The sequence below is a fragment of the Seriola lalandi genome, unplaced genomic scaffold (assembly GCF_002814215.2).
Source record: "Seriola lalandi dorsalis isolate HSWRI2012SDOR001 ecotype SW California unplaced genomic scaffold, Sedor1 jcf7180002054504, whole genome shotgun sequence".
Classification (NCBI taxonomy): Eukaryota; Metazoa; Chordata; class Actinopteri; order Carangiformes; family Carangidae; genus Seriola; species Seriola lalandi.
This window is the reverse complement of record NW_019525057.1, coordinates 91,199-107,544: the sequence shown is the minus strand read 5'-3', so window position 1 is coordinate 107,544 and position 16,346 is coordinate 91,199. Positions and strand designations below refer to the sequence as shown.

General features: G+C 39.8%; 4 protein-coding genes across 6 annotated transcripts; 3 read left to right on the top strand and 1 right to left on the bottom strand.

Moving 5' to 3' along the window:
- The first annotated feature begins 164 nt into the window (after window positions 1–164).
- On the top strand, window positions 165–5,851 carry hcls1 (hematopoietic cell-specific Lyn substrate 1). The gene is made up of 16 exons (XM_023413135.2): window positions 165–279; window positions 1,082–1,165; window positions 1,250–1,323; window positions 1,879–2,002; window positions 2,154–2,264; window positions 2,810–2,864; window positions 2,971–3,081; window positions 3,169–3,279; window positions 3,364–3,474; window positions 3,559–3,614; window positions 3,971–4,040; window positions 4,212–4,360; window positions 4,449–4,640; window positions 5,066–5,222; window positions 5,306–5,374; window positions 5,464–5,851. Exons 2-16 carry the CDS (start codon window positions 1,082–1,084, stop codon window positions 5,595–5,597), a joined length of 1,608 nt encoding a protein of 535 aa, XP_023268903.1. The 5' UTR covers window positions 165–279; the 3' UTR covers window positions 5,598–5,851.
- Window positions 5,852–5,857: 6 nt separating this feature from the next.
- Window positions 5,858–8,161, bottom strand: llph (LLP homolog, long-term synaptic facilitation factor). 2 transcript variants are annotated; one of them, XM_023413139.2, is made up of 3 exons: window positions 8,006–8,161; window positions 7,171–7,396; window positions 5,858–6,820 (listed from the first exon to the last, which is right to left on the bottom strand). In XM_023413139.2, the coding sequence occupies exons 2-3, from the start codon at window positions 7,382–7,384 to the stop codon at window positions 6,660–6,662; spliced, it is 375 nt and encodes a 124-aa protein (XP_023268907.1). In that variant the 5' UTR covers window positions 7,385–7,396; window positions 8,006–8,161; the 3' UTR covers window positions 5,858–6,659. The 2 variants fall into 2 exon arrangements, with proteins under 2 accessions (XP_023268907.1, XP_087031937.1); XM_087175811.1 differs by having other exon boundaries at window positions 7,177–7,396.
- An 18-nt stretch (window positions 8,162–8,179) lies between these two features.
- On the top strand, window positions 8,180–10,743 carry pex26 (peroxisomal biogenesis factor 26). Its single transcript, XM_023413138.2, has 5 exons — window positions 8,180–8,548; window positions 8,634–8,774; window positions 9,420–9,745; window positions 9,850–9,990; window positions 10,104–10,743. The coding sequence occupies exons 1-5, from the start codon at window positions 8,427–8,429 to the stop codon at window positions 10,214–10,216; spliced, it is 843 nt and encodes a 280-aa protein (XP_023268906.1). The 5' UTR covers window positions 8,180–8,426; the 3' UTR covers window positions 10,217–10,743.
- Window positions 10,744–11,095: 352 nt separating this feature from the next.
- Window positions 11,096–15,012, top strand: usp18 (ubiquitin specific peptidase 18). Of its 2 annotated transcripts, none has more exons than XM_023413137.2 (10): window positions 11,096–11,254; window positions 11,825–11,921; window positions 12,096–12,238; window positions 12,325–12,404; window positions 12,483–12,620; window positions 12,974–13,069; window positions 13,151–13,312; window positions 13,393–13,524; window positions 13,674–13,717; window positions 14,521–15,012. In XM_023413137.2, the coding sequence occupies exons 2-10, from the start codon at window positions 11,827–11,829 to the stop codon at window positions 14,591–14,593; spliced, it is 963 nt and encodes a 320-aa protein (XP_023268905.1). In that variant the 5' UTR covers window positions 11,096–11,254; window positions 11,825–11,826; the 3' UTR covers window positions 14,594–15,012. The 2 variants fall into 2 exon arrangements, with proteins under 2 accessions (XP_023268905.1, XP_023268904.1); XM_023413136.2 differs by having other exon boundaries at window positions 11,112–11,330.
- The last annotated feature ends 1,334 nt before the right edge of the window (window positions 15,013–16,346 follow it).

Here is a 16,346-nt window from a genome sequence, read left to right as displayed (position 1 = left end):
GCAACATTTTTTATCATTTATTTTCTTATTTTAAAAAATGTTTTTAAATAATGATTAACACGTCAACAGTGGCAAATCTGTTGTCGGTTATTAGTTAAATCATGACATATAGGGATGACATTTGTTCAGTTATTTACATCAACGCGCGTTCACGTGCACTGGATGCTCGTTCCTGTGTCGCCCCCATCAGACTGTCACAGCCTGTGTGAAAAAAGACTGAGGACTTTGTGGTTGAAATATCGACCTAAACACGGATATTCCTGCGCTGACGAATCAAAGGTAACGTTATTTTATTCTTTAAACTAACTCAACGAGCAGTGCTGTTATGTTTTATGTGCTTTTATCTTGTTCATGTGTCAGTTTTATTAAGGAAGTTGGCTAGACGAAGTCTAAACTATTGTACAATTGACCGTTAGTTCAAGTATGACCAAAGTTTAATGCAGCTATAGACGCGACAGACTTCCTCAAAATGCTAAAACAATACAGTAAGACTAACATTAGCTAACATTAGATAGCTTTTCTAACTTAACGTGCACCTGCACTGTATGTCCAGTATTAACAATATTATGTCCAATATTATTTCTACTATATTTACTAACATACAGCTACCACTTATGATAGTAAAATATGACAATTTTTTTTATTATAGTTAAAATTAAATTGACAATTCATAGCCTAGCATTAATTCTCAACATATGTTAAGTGTCACTCTTGAAGTAATGTTTCCAGAGGATTTTATACTCTTTAAAATATAAAGTCATATAATTATCTTACATGCTTTGTTGTTATGATGTTGTGTTTTCTTCTCATTTTACAACATGAGAACTTTGAGTGTGTTTCATTATGGGGAAATAAAGTTTCATGTTGAATATATCTTAACTTCCTTTTTGGCTACTTAAGGAAGTGGTGGTCAGAGCATTGTGGTTGTACCATAATTATTTCAGTCATCGCAATAAATAAAGTCTGTGACAGTTTTGAATTTGTGCAGGTATGAACACATTAACAGGCCATTAATCACTGTTAACTACTGTCTTGAATGTAACTGTCCTGTTTGTCTTATATTGTTTTAATTCCCCCACAGATGTGGAAGTCAGTCGTGGGCCACAATGTGAGCATGAAGGTGGCTGCAGAGGGGGACGACTGGGAGACGGACCCTGACTTTGAGGTACTGTGGAGAAAATATATGTCGGTGCAAAAACCCCTCACGCAGCCTCGTGTGTCATCCTCAGTCTGTACCTTTGTGTTTCAGAATGATGTGTCAGAGCAGGAGCAGCGGTGGGGAGCCAAGACCATCGAGGGCTCGGGACGTAAAGAACACATCAGGTAGGAAGGTGCAGAACCTGTTTCTGGAGATAAACCATTGCGTAGAAGAAGGAGATGGGTAGAGAAGATGATTGCTGCGTAGGAACAGGAAGAGGAAGTGAGAGCAGAGCATAGGCTGTCAGGCAGCGACTGTCTCCTAATATGGGTAATATATGATCATGACACTGACAGTGACATTTAAACCACTGCTGACATGGAGAGACCATAAATTCAGGCAGTAGTGCTGAATGTAGGAATAAGACATTGTTTACTAATTTTGTTCCCCTTTATAAAGTTGTAAGCCATTAATAAGAAGAACCTTCTTGGTTCTGAATCTTAACACTTCATTTATCTCTTTATACAGTCACAACTTTAATTGTCTCTATTGTTCCCTAACAATGTCAAAACACATATGCAGAGACTGATGTATTCAACATATTACACACATTAAAGTGAAGAGTATTTGCAATAATACTGATGAATAGCCCAAGTTTCAAAGGACAAATATCACTAGCAGGATGTGTGGATGACAGCCATTTCGAAGTCAGTATGTTTGACCCCTGCGTTACCTGCCAGTGTTGCAGAGCTCAGAAGCAAGGTGGCTGTGGAGCATGAGCAGGTGAAGCAGAAAGAGCACGTTCCCAAAGCATCCTATGGATACGGAGGGAAGTTTGGAGTGGAGAAGGACCGAATGGACAAGGTTAACAACTTGAACTTTTTGATACTCAGTACATGGTGATACGCTCCTCTCATGTCCTGCCAGATTTGATCTATTTTACCGTTTATTCTGCATCCACTACTTATATTAACCACGGGCTGAATTTGTTCATGAATGTGTCTCTTCTGTCCAGGTGGCTAAGGGTCACGACTATGTGGCACAGGTTGAGCAGCACTCTTCCCAGACAGATGCGGCACGAGGGTTTGGCGGGAAATTTGGTGTTCAGAAAGACCGTGTTGATAAGGTTAGAGGATAAGTGGACTCTTTTGCTCACAGCTTGTGAAACTACAGATTTGACAAAAACAAGTAAAAGAGAGCACACTGCACCTACTTCAGCATCTTTGCACTGACTCTGTTCATCCATTTAGAAATTTTATTACTTGCTTACAAGGCTCTGAATGATTTAGCACCTCCATACTTTGCAGACTGTCTCTTCCTCTTTACTCTGTACAAAAACAAATACATATAGAGAGAGGCAGCCTTGTGTTAATATGGACTAAAACTGTAGAACAACCTGCCCATGAATATCTGACATCCAACTTCTGTTCATTCCTTTTAAAATGTGTTATTCTCCCCTGTTCTGTTGTATTTTACAGTTTTGTTTGCCACCTTATAATTTGTCTATTTGTCTAAATGTTTTAATGCAATATGATGTAAAGTATTTTGAGCTGCATTTTAAGCATTGTATGAAAGGTGCGATAGAGATTACGTTTATTATTATCTAATAAACGTAATCTCTTATTTATTTGTTTATTATTATTAAATACAGTCTCTGTGTTATCTGTGCAGTCTGCCATGGGCTTTGATTACAAAGAGCAAGCGCAGCAACATGCATCTCAGAAAGGTAGGTCGACTGTCCAGCTACTAATATACAATATTCTCCTTTTCTTACTTAACAGAAGGTAGAAGTTATAATTCAACATGTTCCTGACAATCCTTTATGGTTGTAGATTACTCCAAGGGATTTGGAGGAAAATACGGAGTGGAGAAAGAAAAAGTCGACAAGGCCGCTTTGGGGTACGACTATAAAAGCGTGACAGAGAAGCACCAGTCACAAAAAGGTGAGTTTAAGCCGTGTCACTCGCCAGTTTTGACACAATCGGCCTCAGATTTTGCTTTATTTTGCATTTGCATCTTATTTTCAACAGACTACGCGAAGGGATTTGGAGGAAAGTACGGGGTGGAGAGGGAGAAAGTGGACAAAGCTGCTTTGGGATACGACTATAAAGGAGAAACTGAGAAGCATCAGTCACAGAAAGGTGAGTTTAGGTTGTAGCATTTGTCCGTTTGGACACGTTTTCACTTCAGATCCATTCACTTTATTCTTTGTTAATTTTCACCAGATTATTCAAAGGGATTTGGAGGGAAGTTTGGCGTTGAGAAGGAGAAAGTAGATAAAGCAGCGCTGGGCTATGATTATAAGAGTGAGACGGAGAAACATCAGTCTCAAAAAGGTGAGACAACACCTACGTATGTAGAATAAAGAATTATCAGAGGATTTACAGTTCATCAGGCTGAACAAATTTATCTCTGTTTAGATTATTCAGCAGGTTTTGGTGGTCGCTATGGAGTACAGGCAGATCGCATGGATAAGGTCAGTATTAGCCAAAGTATTAGCAACTCACTATTTTCATTCTTGATTAATCTGCCAGGGTTAATTGATGAATTATTTTGTTGAACTGGGCTCTAATTAAAATCAAATCAAATCAAATGTACTTACTGGCAGGAGTGTGTGATGTTATATTTGCTACATATGACGATACAAAAACACGGATAAGGAGCATTTTCCTTGAAAAATTACTAATTAATGGTTTTAATTGTTCATTTTATCTGCCATTTTACTTATCGACTAATTAACTAATCATTCCAGCAGTAACCTGGATTGAAAGACTGAAAACTGAATGATAATTGTCTCTTTTGACTTTTCTAAATGAGTACATGTTCTTCTAGAGCGCAGCCGGCTTCTCGGATATGGACTCCCCTTCCTCTGCTTATGAAAAGACACAACCATTGGAGGCCTGTATGTTCATTTTCTTCCTCTAAACAACCCCATTAAATCCACAAGTGTTGAATTGTTTCTCTGTTCAAACCATTGGAAACTGGACAGAGGTCACTGCCAATGCACTACACTCATATATACATATATACATATCACATATATCACATATGAATGTCTATCTGTTTCATGCAGCAAGTGCAGGTGCAGGAAAACTGAAAGCACGATTTGAGAGCATGGCCAAGGCTTCAGACGAAGAGAACAGGAAGAAAGTAGAAGAAGAGAGAGCGAGGAGACAGGCCAGAGAGAAGAGAGAGCGAGAGGAAGCCAAACGCAGACAGCAGGTAAAAACGTGCACTGTAAATATGTAAAGAGGGAAAATTTAATTAATGGTTAATATGCATATTTGTGACCGTTTTGTGTTTCCTGTAGGAAGAGAGCAGCAGAGAGGAGGAAATTCGTCCACCACCTGTTCCAGATGTGGCTACAAAGTATGACCTGCCACAACCAGAAATACACCACCATAGGCCAGAGGTATATGAAACACCAGAACCAGAACCCGAACCCGAACCAGAACCAGAAGAAGAGCCAGAACCAGAACCAGAGCCAGAACCAGAGCCAGAGGTAAGACACTGATTCAATCAAACGTCAGTTGTACCAAATAATAGTTTAATTTGATTCATTTGTTTAAAGGATAAGGTTATAATTTTGTTATTGTCATCAAATGTCATGAAAAGACCAAAACCCACAATGTGTTAGTAAATCTCTCACTCAGCCCTAAGCCCATTGGTTCTGAATGAAGACATAAATCTTATGGGACAAATATTTTTTGTTAATGACTTAAAAGCCGAGGGATGTCATACAGAACTGTCTCAGTCCAGATGGTTCAAAGAGACTAACAGCTCAGAAAAACAGATGCTTTGCTCTGCGACTCAAACGTAACGCTAATACACGAGAGGTAAAAAACTGGGGCTAAGATTGTAAGTTTTGTCAGGTCATCTCCAGGATTTGAGATCATGAAATCAAAGATATTCTGCTGATGTTTCAAGGATGAAGCGATATACGACGAGCCCCTGGTCTTGCCTCCACACTCAGAGGATTTCCTTGAACAGGACGCCCCGCCACTACCTCACAGGTCAACTGAGGTGGACGTGGATGAAGGGGAGTACGAGGACCTTGCTGAACCACTTCCTCCTCCATCCACAGGTCTGTGTCTGAGTCGGCCGCAGTTAAACGTCGGCGCTCTCACATATGAAACACCCGGTTCATTTCAGTGTTTTCTTTTACAGATGCGGAAAACGATTACGAAGACCTGACATGTGGCCAGAAGGCTTTAGCACTTTACGACTATGAGGGAGGTAGGACACTTCTTCACATTTTCATATTTTGACATTTAATGATCAACTCCACGCTTGCAACTACAAATCATGTTGTCCCTTTTCCACAGAGGCGGATGATGAGATTTCCTTCAACCCAGGTGATGAGATCACCAACATAGAAATGATCGATGAAGGCTGGTGGAAGGGACACTGTAACGGACGCATCGGTCTGTTCCCGGCTGCTTACGTTCAGCTGATGTAGAGAGCGACATTCTCAGGCAGTTGGGTTTTTTCTTTGCACAAGCTTTTTCAACAGAAGAAATTTAACTGTATTTATGTGATTGATCACAGCAAACTTGTGCCAAAAGCATTCTGATCAGCTGATTTCAAACCTTTTACTGTAACATTTCGCTTGGGGTCTGTGGCAAGGAGTGTCTTAGGGTTTTATGACCACCAAATGTTAATGGCAAGGAGTTACATCTTGTATCTTGAAGTCAATAAAATATTCTATAGGCAGGCGCCTTTGTGTTGTTTGTACAGCAACATCCTTTATTACTATCCATGTTTCATCACTGTCAATTTACAGTAACATTACAGCTGTTATCATTTTTCACTGGAATTGTAGTTTATCATGATCATATGTGGCGAAACAAATTGTTGTTAAAAACTGAAAAAACAAAACAAATGAAGTTACTGTTTTTACATGTGAAAGGTTTATCTACAACACAGTTCATTCAATAATGGTTTTGCGTATACCTTCTATATCGTGGCATATGCAGCAAAATCTGAAAAATATTCTGCATTAATTTAGAGTCTGACAACAGAGATAACACGAAATGAGAAAATGCAACAAATGTCCTCAGTCTCCCTCAAGTTGAACCTGAGCCACGAGGCTGCCCCTTTAAACAAATACCTATATTGAACAATGCAAGACATGAATCTGTAAATCTTTTTTTTTTTTATCAGAATATGAAAAGATTTAAATTGTAATAGAGAATATATACCTATCACCTGCACTGTTATGCTGTATTAAGACAAGCTAAGGGGAGACACATTTTGCATGAGTCTTATTTCCTTAAAACTTGCCTCCTAACATTAAGGTGGTGCTGCTGTTCCATAAGAACAAACACGCTCCTTCAGTGAATTACTTTACAATAACAGGCTCTGTGGCACGACCATGAATCTTGTAATCCACTGAAGTGAATGAGATCCAATAACAGAAGGTGACAGTTATCACGCATTAATCAATACATGAAATGATCCTCCTGTGTTTCTGCATCAAAAGTCTTTAAAGCAAAGCAAAGGTCTTTTGGTCTCCTCAGGTTCACCAGGCGATACCCTTCTTCTTGCCCTTGCCGCCTTTCTTCGCCATCCGTTTGCCTTTCAGTTTCTTGGCTTGCCGCTGGCTCATCCACGCAGGGTACTGTCCATTTTCATCCAACAGTGTTGCCTTGTTGCGCTTGCTATCCATGTCCATCTTCCCATCTGGAACACAAAAGGCAAAGATTGGCTAAATTAGAAAGGTTTTAAAAAAATAAACGTTCCACAAAAACAAAATGGTAATATCATTTACTTACAATCACACTGTTGGAGGAACTCACTGTCAAACTGACCGACAGAAGTAACACAATATTCATCACTGTCAAGTGCTCAGTGTATGATGTAAAAAATTGTGCTCCTCTAACTCTTTGAAGCTTGATGTCAGCTTCTCAACTAACCAAGAATAATGCAAAAAGTTAACCTGGTCTGAGTCTTTTATTACAAACACTGTAAAAAGCCACAACGTTAAAGCTGTTTATCCCTGTGGACCATGTTGTGCTCAAGCAGTCCCTCACCGTCACCCTCTGCCTCTGCCATGTCAACATCCGTCTTCTTGATCTTGTCAGCTGGCACCACAGTGGCGATTTCCTGCACATCAGTCATGGCAGCTTCTCCTTTCTTGTCCAGATTCAGAGCCTGTTTCAGACGAGCCAGCTCCTTAGGAGCATTTTTCTTCCTCTTCTCTGCGCGCATCTTCCGCTTCCATTTGCTCCGTAGGCTTTTTGCCATTTTGAGGATGTTCTGAGGGGAAACAATAACATGTCAGTCACACATGACAGAACCCTCTATATACAGTGATGTTACTGGTAAATTGAATATGGTCATGACAGGCAGTTCTTTAGGATCCTACACTTCTTTTTTCATAAAGAGAAATTATGTTCTTATGTGATATTTAACATGTCAGCTCACTGGACGGCTTATATGTGTTTTTGATGATAACTTCCTCAAAATTATATTTATGATGTATATAAATTTCAACACAAAGTAGTTTAATAGTGGTTTACTAATGTAAAGAAGAAGGAACGTTCTCACGATTTACATGACACGAGATCACAGATAGGACATATTTGTCCACACATCACCTGAATATAAAGTTAAGGCTATACATTGTCGCTAATTCGTTGAAGTTAAATGACATGGCTTTGTATGAGTTAACTACACCCACTCAAATTACTTTTGGAGTTAATTTATACCATAGCAAGCTCAGTAAAGTTTGCTAGCTAGTTAGCTATCCAGGTGCTACCATGGATTATTTCGCAACAACACACACTTTAAAGCTAACGTTAGCTAATTAGACGTGCTAAATTCTGTTAGAAATATTCCACAGTGTAACCAGTAAGTGTTACTTACGTTATCAACACGTAGTTTGAGTTAGGTTTTTAAATTTCCACACACACCACGGTGTACACGTGTTTACAAGACGAGGAAAAAAAACGCAATGACGTGAGTTGGAAGAACCTGCAACGTGATTGGCTACAACAGCCGATCTGAAGACCGTGACGTCTGATTGGCTGGTGGCGTCAAGTGAGGAAGATGGAGGGATCGCGGATTGTAAACAAAAAGTTTTAAGGAGAATATAACGTACATATTAACGCTCCGCGCAGGTTTATTTAGCTTCCAGCTATAAACTTAGCTGCTAAACGTGAAGCAGTATCTCTAGATATTGTAAATAGTCAGTTGTGTCCGTCGTTTTTCTCTTAAATTTGTCGTGACCAGCTGGTTAGCAGCTCGGTCAGCAGTCCTCTCTCCGCTCTCTTCTGCCTTCACACAAATGTTCAACATGTTGGACGCGGCTGCAGAGCAGATGATGGTCCACAAGGATTTCCAGGCGGCTCTTGACTCCTGCGACAGAGGTCTGCAGAGTCTCGCCAGCATGGACTCAGAGGACAACAGGTGAAAGTCTGCAGCTCGCACCATGGACGCTCCGTGCAGCTTGGATGTGGGTGTGACTGTGACTTTGTGTGTTTTGTCTCCTCAGGTGCGGAGAGTTGAAAGCTGGTTTCTGCATCTTAGGGATTCAAGCCCTGGCGGAGCTGAATCAGTGGCAGGGTGTCCTCTCCTGGGTGCTTCAGCAGTACGAGCACCCAGAGAAAATACCAGCAAAAATAATGCAGATGTGGTGAGTGGAGCTCAAACAATCAGTCCATTAATCCATTAGGCCAACAGAAAATTATTTAACAACGAATCTGAGTAAAGGATGAATTGTTCAAGTGAGTTATAGGCTAAAGCGAAAATTGTGAACTATTCCCTGTTAAAGTGAAGCGTCATCAATTTATGTTTTTTTAGTTAATGTAGATTGAATATTTTTAGATTTTGGACCATTGAACAGGCAATGCATCAACTTGATTATTTGTCACTTTTATCTGATGTGTTTTAATTGATTGAATGAAAAAATAATCAGTTAAAAAGACAGTATAGCTGTAACTTACAAATAATTTCATAATCAATTAATCTGACTGTTATTTTCTCAATTAATTAATTAACTAAATTCAATTGTGGAAATAGTGAAAAAATGTATCAAAACTCAAGGTGCTGTCTGATCTGAACAGTCCAAAACCCAAACATAATGAATTTACTATCCTATATGACAAGAAAAACAGATCATATATTCACATTTAAAGATTATTTTTGCTTTTAAAATGACTGAAACAATTAACGATTATCACAAAGTCTTCAAAATAATCTTTTGTTGACTAATCGGTTATTGGACTAATCACTTCAGTTCTAAAATGCATATTGAATCTACTCTCTCTCATTTCGGCAGCATACTTCTTTACTCTAAGGTGGGTGAGTCAGCTGTGATGCAGGAGGCAGCCAGAGTTTGGTTACACAGCCCGTCCAACAGCAGAGTATCAGGGTTCGGGACCGTCGCAGAGTTGTACCTGCTGCACGTCCTCGTGCCTCTGGGACACACGGAGGAGGCTCGGGAGTTGATCGTTGGCGAGGTTGGAAGCGGCGCCTTCACAGAAGACCAGAGACAGACAGCGCTGGATGTTGTAGTAGAAAAAGAGCAGCAGAATCAAGAACCACCTCTAAGTCCTGGTTGCAGCCCAAACTCCGAGATCAGTGCACATACCGTCTCAACTAAAGGTCACAAATTTCAGCTCAGCTCCTGATTAGATGCATTTCAATAAATCATATAAGTACAAATATTAAATGCAGACAGCCGTTCTGAGTGTGTTCGTGTTCTACAGGTGCTGTAATCCGTAAACTTGAAGCCATGCTCAGTTTTTTATACAGAAAACTGAGGGTAACCGGGTCTGGCTCATTCAGTCTACAGAGGATCTTTCTGGCCGCTGTCCTTCTCTACATGCTCTTTGTCCAAATGGATCCAGGTTGGGTAAAATTCTCTTTGTATGTCACTATCAGCCAACACAGGTATTGTTGAAATATAAAACATTTGATTAAGAATAAATTGGTGCATTTTCTTCCTGTTCTTTTCCCGCAGCTCTCCCGTCTTCATTCATGTGGATTTCCAAACTTCTTCAGATGCTCAAACAGATGTGGAGTTCCATGTTTGCACCGTACTCCCATTCTCTCCCTCAGAACAAAGGACTGTAAAGGACAGAAAACTACCTTACACTTACACTCTGTCCATTGTTTTGACTTCTTTTTTTTTTCCTTTTTTTAAGAGAACATGGCTTTGTCCCTATGAAAATCAACAAAGGAACAAGAACATTTCCTGCAGTGTTGTTTTTTTTAGCTACAAACCACAGACTTTTGATACTGTCAAGATGTTCCACAGACTGTGAGAGGCTGATGTTTTTTCAGCCTTTACAGTGCACGTCACTGAGCTCTTCCACTCCCATAAATTCACCTCAGGTCCTGACTCACACATCCTGAAGGTTGCAGGACCAGATTTTCCATCATGAGGCAACATCATAATTACAGTACTTTATTTAACCAGGACAATGATTGACTGAGGTTTTACAACAGCTGCACCTACATCCCCTATAACACAGACTGATAATAAAATAGCAGTCATTCGACAGTGAATGCATCAGAGGTCAAAATAATGGCAGTATATATATATCACTACAAGCAACATGACAACAAATACATGCAAATAAAATATGATAATAAATGAAGATTCCAGTTTGATTTTGTGGTTTATGTCTTTTGAAAGTTATTCAGACTTAAACAACTGTAGTAAACAACTACTGGAACAACTGGAAAAGGTTAAAAAAAAAAAAAAAGAAAAAGATCTGCATTATGTAAAGGCTCAATTTGTGTATATTTAGGATACTATGGGAACATAACGTCAAAAATTGAAATCAGTGACAAAATGTAATTTCACAATTCAGAAGCCTTCAGATGCAATAGATCTTATTGATATAAAGTAAATTCAATAATTGTCACAAGAAGCTCATACGTGTGTTTTGTGTCAATAAAGCTGCTTTACTTATTCACATTCTGCGCATGGCAACTTTTAAGTTTCGATTTCAGCAAAGTGAAGCGACGCTGCGCGGAGAAACCTTTAAAACGAAAGTGATCCCGAGAAGCAGCTGATGTGACGGTGATGTTTACGCAGGAAACAGCCCGAAACTCTTGACTCCTGTTCTCCCACTGAACCCCGCGTCCTTACTGCCGCTGTCAGAGGTAAAGTCTGTCCTTATGACTGATACAAGGATCTGTGGGTTTATCTGCTCATTGTTCAGGAGGGGGCTCCACCACGGTGAGCAGACCATCGGTGATGTCCATGAGTGTTGATGTTGAATATGTTTTGAATGTAACTAGAAAAACCTCAAGTATGCTGCCGTTGTCAAAATGTAACTTTACCGTTCGTTTTTGACTCTGTATCAAACTGGTATCAATTCAATTATTGATCTGTTATAGGCTGTAGTCGTATTTGGTTTGCAATGGAAGGTGTTTTCTAAGACGCTTCTGGGAGGTTATGTTTGTAGAACCTTCAGAGAACCTTTTAGGGAAAGTTCCTCAGAAATAACCTTTGCTGCTCTTCCATAAATTATTAATTTATTTATTTCAATAACACACACACACACATATACATATATATATATATATATATATATATATATATATATATATATATATATGAAGTGGGTGTTTTTGCACATTCAAAGCCCCATTGGCATCCTGGGCCTCTAGGTGGGCACCTGATGATGGATGTACCCAGTGATGGATAACCTTCTCCCTGTTTTGTCCCAGAAATGAGAGGCCTCAGCAACTACTGTCTGTCCTGCTGTGCCAACACTTTACTGCAGACTCTCTCTGCTACCTGGGAAGTAGGAGACGTGCTAGAAAGGTAAGATAATGAAGTTGTGATATATTCCGGGCCTATAAGGAAGTGACAGACATAGTGGCAAACAATGCTTTTAATGTGTAAAAAAAAATTTGAAAAAAGGCTGCTTTTCTCAGGTGTTTAAAAAATGCTTAAAAAACAAAAACAAAACTAATGGTGGTTTATAAATTGCACAAGGTGGGATGCAGCTGGTGTGAGAGAGGACCGTGGTAATGTCCCTCTGAAGTTAAAGAGAGTTCTCGCAGCCATGAAGAGTGATCGTCCTCAGCATGTTCCCCATGAAGACTTCCTCTGCTGCCTGGACAGAAACTGTGTTCGACGTAAGAACCGCAGACTTACACGGTCGATGTCTCATACTGATGTGGTTTATTTCACAACCTGTGACTACAGGAATGTTGTTTTGCAGTTAACGTGCAGCATGACGCCGACGAGGTGTTCCTCTCCATCCTGAACCTCATGCAACAGCAGATGGATGACAAAGCACTGGTTGGTCTGTAATCATCAGCATTCTTTATGTTTCGCCTATAAGTGCGTGATCTAAATGTACTTCCCTTTCTCTGCCAGGCTCTTGAAATCAAGGATCTGTACAAGATTTCTGTGGAGACGCACCTGCGGTGTTTAAACTGCACCTCTGTCCAGACTCACACCAGCTACCTGCTCAGTCTTCCTCTACATATAAAGGAAGATCACCACAACTCTCTGGTGCAGTTTCTTCTTTGTGGATAGTTTTAAACAGTTTTTGAAAAATTAGATGAGACCATTGATACTACTCTTATGTCTGTACATGAAATATATGATCTAACATGTTTAATATGGGCTGGTAGGAGAGTTTTTATTGACACAGCCAGGGTAGCTGTTTCCAGTCTTTATGCTAAGCTAAGCTAACCAGCTACATGCTGCCATTACATATTTACCCTACAGACTTGACATTGTCTCGAAACTTTCACCTAACTCTCATTAAGAAAGCAAATAAACATATTTCCTAAACTCTCAAACTAATAGTTTGAACTTTCCTGGATTTCAATTTACAAGTATTGTTAATGTGACGTTTTCAGGAAGACTGCATATCCTCCTTCTTAGCGGAGCAGGAGCTGACGGGAATAAATTGCTGCTTTTGTGCGCAATGTGGGACCAAGACTCGATCCAAGCAGGTGAGGCTTGGTTTAAATGCTACCCAAAAATATATTAACTAACAGAGTCATCAACTATTTTCTCTTTCATTTCTCTTTCAGGGTCTCAAACTGCTCTCCTTGCCTCGTATCTTGTGCGTGCACCTGAAACGTTTTCGAAATAGCCGTGGTTTCACCCGAAAACTTAATTGCAGGGTTGCTTTTCCAGAAACCTTTGACTTCTCTGAGATTGTTAAAGAGAGATTCTCACCAGACTTTGCCCAGGTAATTGTATTTCCTATCTAGTATCTGGATATTGTATTTTTTTTTTTTTTTTACATCTAAAACTTTATTTGCTCTTCCAGAATGAGTGCACGTACACTCTGTATGCAGTGGTAGTGCACTCTGGAAGCGCAGTGTGTGGGCACTATACTGCCTACGTTCGTGACAGGGTGAACCAGCGCTGGCACTATGCAGATGACAGCCACATAGAGCGGGTTCGTCCAATAAGACAAAATCTCACTTGAATGCAGTTCTGGCTTTTGAACTTGTTGAATACTTTTCTGAAAAACAGTCTGAGTTTGTGTCTTAAGTTTCACTACTTAAACCATCATGATCTACAAAGGCTTTTCATTCCAACACACAGGCCTCCTGGCAAGATGTGCAGCGAATATTTGGAGAAGACAGCAGGTAAATTGCCCAGCATCAATTTATGTTTACTTTGTCTTGTATAGGCTCTTTTGATAAGAAGGTTACGGAGTTCGTCTTAAAGGAAGCGTTCAACCTCTTGGGAAATGCATTTTTTCGCTTGCAGATACTTGCTGAATGATAAGAAGATTGATATCACTTATGTATCTGTATGCTAAACATGAAACTACTACCCCCAGCCAGTGAGCTAAGCTTATACTAAAGACTGGAAGCAGGGAAACAGCTAGCCTGGCTCTCTCCTAAAGTAACAAACCCACCTAACAGCACCTCTAAAACTCACTAATCGACATGTTATTACCCAGAAAGACAAATTTCTACAATTCACACAACAAAAGCAAAAAACAAAAACATGTGACTCCCATTTATACCTGCTTAAACCAGCCTCATGCTGCTTTTTTAGAGTTAAATTTAAGGTTTTTTATTGACAATGCTTTAATGCTTGACTTCCCGACATCATGGAGCTTTTATCTTCTTACTTACAGAAACAGTCTTAGATCTTAAGATAAAACCTTATTGTCTGTTCCTCAGTGAGGATTAAAGACTGAAGGTGACCGTGTTTTTGCGATGAGGGCTTCCAAACTTTTAAATAGAGGAAATCTGTCCGTCGTCCGTCTTGTTGTCTTGTCAACAACAAACTTCTTTTCGCCTTAAAACCTGGAAGTTATATTCTCCCTTTTTTTTGTCCTGTTAATTGTATTAAAAAAGTGTTATGTGTTCCTTTTATCCTTTTCCTGTCCCAACTTAGCGGTGCAAAACCTTTGTACATTTCTGTATTATTTTTACAGATGCACAGCATACATGTTAATGTACAGAAGAGGTCCGCAGGAGGAGCGACAACAACCTGAATTATCCGGCTGAGTGTCTGGATGCGGATGAATTAATATGGGAACAAGGTGCAATTAAGGATCAGTACGCAAACCATAGGAATTTAAAGATGCTTTAAATATTTTTATGTAATTATTGTATGTGGGGAATGATTTTATATTTATTGTTTTTCCTGACTTCATAAAGCTCATAGAGAAATGTATACATTACACATTACACCAGCAAATCAATTTCTGCCAAGCAACAGTAGGTGGCGTTCAAGACTCAAACACAGAAGGGTTTTCCACCCTGAGACCACACACAATGTGAACAGTCTCTGATACTGGGGGGGGTGGTTTGAGGAGAATGCTTAGATTAGATATTCACTGTTTTGGGGGAAATACCTGCAATAGGACTCAGTGTTCATTTTCCTCACACTGCTGTATAATAAATGAGTCACTCATGAAGAACAATGAAGTCATTTTTTCTCATTTGGGCTGCCAAAAACAACAACAACAAAAAATGTTATGTATTGGATTTTCTCACTATCTGCAGCCCTTTTACCTGGTATTACAGCTGATTTACAATTACACCTTGATGCTTTTTTTGCTCGTTGTTCATGCAGCAACACCGGCACACCTCCCACCACCTGACCTCAGAATGCATGCATTTGTGCTCTGTATATATCTGTTATCAGAATGCATTCAGGAGACCACCATAATGAAAGGAGGTTAAACGTTGCAGTTGCAGCCGCAGCGCTGAAGTGCTCGGTATAGGCTGTCAGCAGAGCTGCTGAAGTTCCCACTCGCCTGGCCAAGAGTCGGGGGACCGTGTGAAATGGTGCCTATGTGCTGCAGAGCTCTGACAGAATGGAACATGCCTGCACAGTGCCACAGGCAGCGGGCCTCATACTTAGTCATCTCACTGTCATGTAGCACAGGCGCAGCTCTCTGTATGGGGGGTATCTTCCTCCCACATTCAAACCAAAGACCAGGGCCAGGTATATGCATGTGTCTAGACTTGAGTCAGTGTCAAAGATATGGTTAGCTGTATTGCGTTGTTTGTGACATGAGATTGCATCCTCCTCTACATGGTGCAAGTAAGATGCTAACGTTGGAAACAGTCATCATTATAAAGACTATTAATGTATGTTTGCAACATTGGGTACATAGATGGATTTACAAGCAATATTGTGCATTACTATTATCAGTTTTTAGTTTTGGAAGTACTCAGCTATAGTAAATATTTATATATATATATATGTATCTGTGTATTGTGAAAAGGGATGGCTCTTAGTGATAAACCCAGAGAGAATTATCATCCAACTCTGCAGTACCTTTGAACTCTACACAGTTTTTTTTTTAGCATCTTTCAGCTCATTGTTTTGTTTTTCTGGCTCTCATAGATTTTAGTTTTTTTGGCGACGGCAGGCAACTAACAAACTTAGCATCTAACATTAGCTGGTGGGCCAAGTGAAGCATTTAGCAGCTGATTAGCCAGATATTTCCCTCAGGAGTTGGTAGAGACAAAAAACAGAGGTAAAAGCAAAGTTAAAAGGTGATATGTCGGGCTCATAGCTTGTTTCCACTGCCCCTAACAAGCCAGAAAATACTGTGAAAATAGTCTGTCACAAGTAAAAGTCCTGCATCCCAAGTTTTGCTCACAACTACGGAAGTACTGGCATCAAAATATACTATTACATAAAGTATCATAATACAGTATAGCCCCTTTCAGCATGTTATTATATATTGCATGGATCAATACTACTGATGCGTTAATGTGTAAGCACCATTAATGCTATAGCTGG

Coding starts and splice junctions, on each gene's coding strand:
- pex26 (XM_023413138.2), top strand. CDS start 8,427: ATGTTCAACATGTTGGACGCGGCTGCAGAGCAGATGATGGTCCACAAG. Junction 8,549..8,633: donor ATGGACTCAGAGGACAACAG/GTGAAAGTCTGC, acceptor TTGTCTCCTCAG/GTGCGGAGAGTTGAAAGCTG. Junction 9,746..9,849: donor ACATACCGTCTCAACTAAAG/GTCACAAATTTC, acceptor CGTGTTCTACAG/GTGCTGTAATCCGTAAACTT.
- hcls1 (XM_023413135.2), top strand. CDS start 1,082: ATGTGGAAGTCAGTCGTGGGCCACAATGTGAGCATGAAGGTGGCTGCA. Junction 1,166..1,249: donor AGACGGACCCTGACTTTGAG/GTACTGTGGAGA, acceptor TTTGTGTTTCAG/AATGATGTGTCAGAGCAGGA. Junction 1,324..1,878: donor GGACGTAAAGAACACATCAG/GTAGGAAGGTGC, acceptor GTTACCTGCCAG/TGTTGCAGAGCTCAGAAGCA.
- usp18 (XM_023413136.2), top strand. CDS start 11,270: ATGACTGATACAAGGATCTGTGGGTTTATCTGCTCATTGTTCAGGAGG. Junction 11,331..11,824: donor CAGGAGGGGGCTCCACCACG/GTGAGCAGACCA, acceptor GTTTTGTCCCAG/AAATGAGAGGCCTCAGCAAC. Junction 13,070..13,150: donor CCAAGACTCGATCCAAGCAG/GTGAGGCTTGGT, acceptor TTTCTCTTTCAG/GGTCTCAAACTGCTCTCCTT.
- llph (XM_023413139.2), bottom strand. CDS start 7,384: ATGGCAAAAAGCCTACGGAGCAAATGGAAGCGGAAGATGCGCGCAGAG. Junction 6,821..7,170: donor GGCAGAGGCAGAGGGTGACG/GTGAGGGACTGC, acceptor TTTGTGTTCCAG/ATGGGAAGATGGACATGGAT.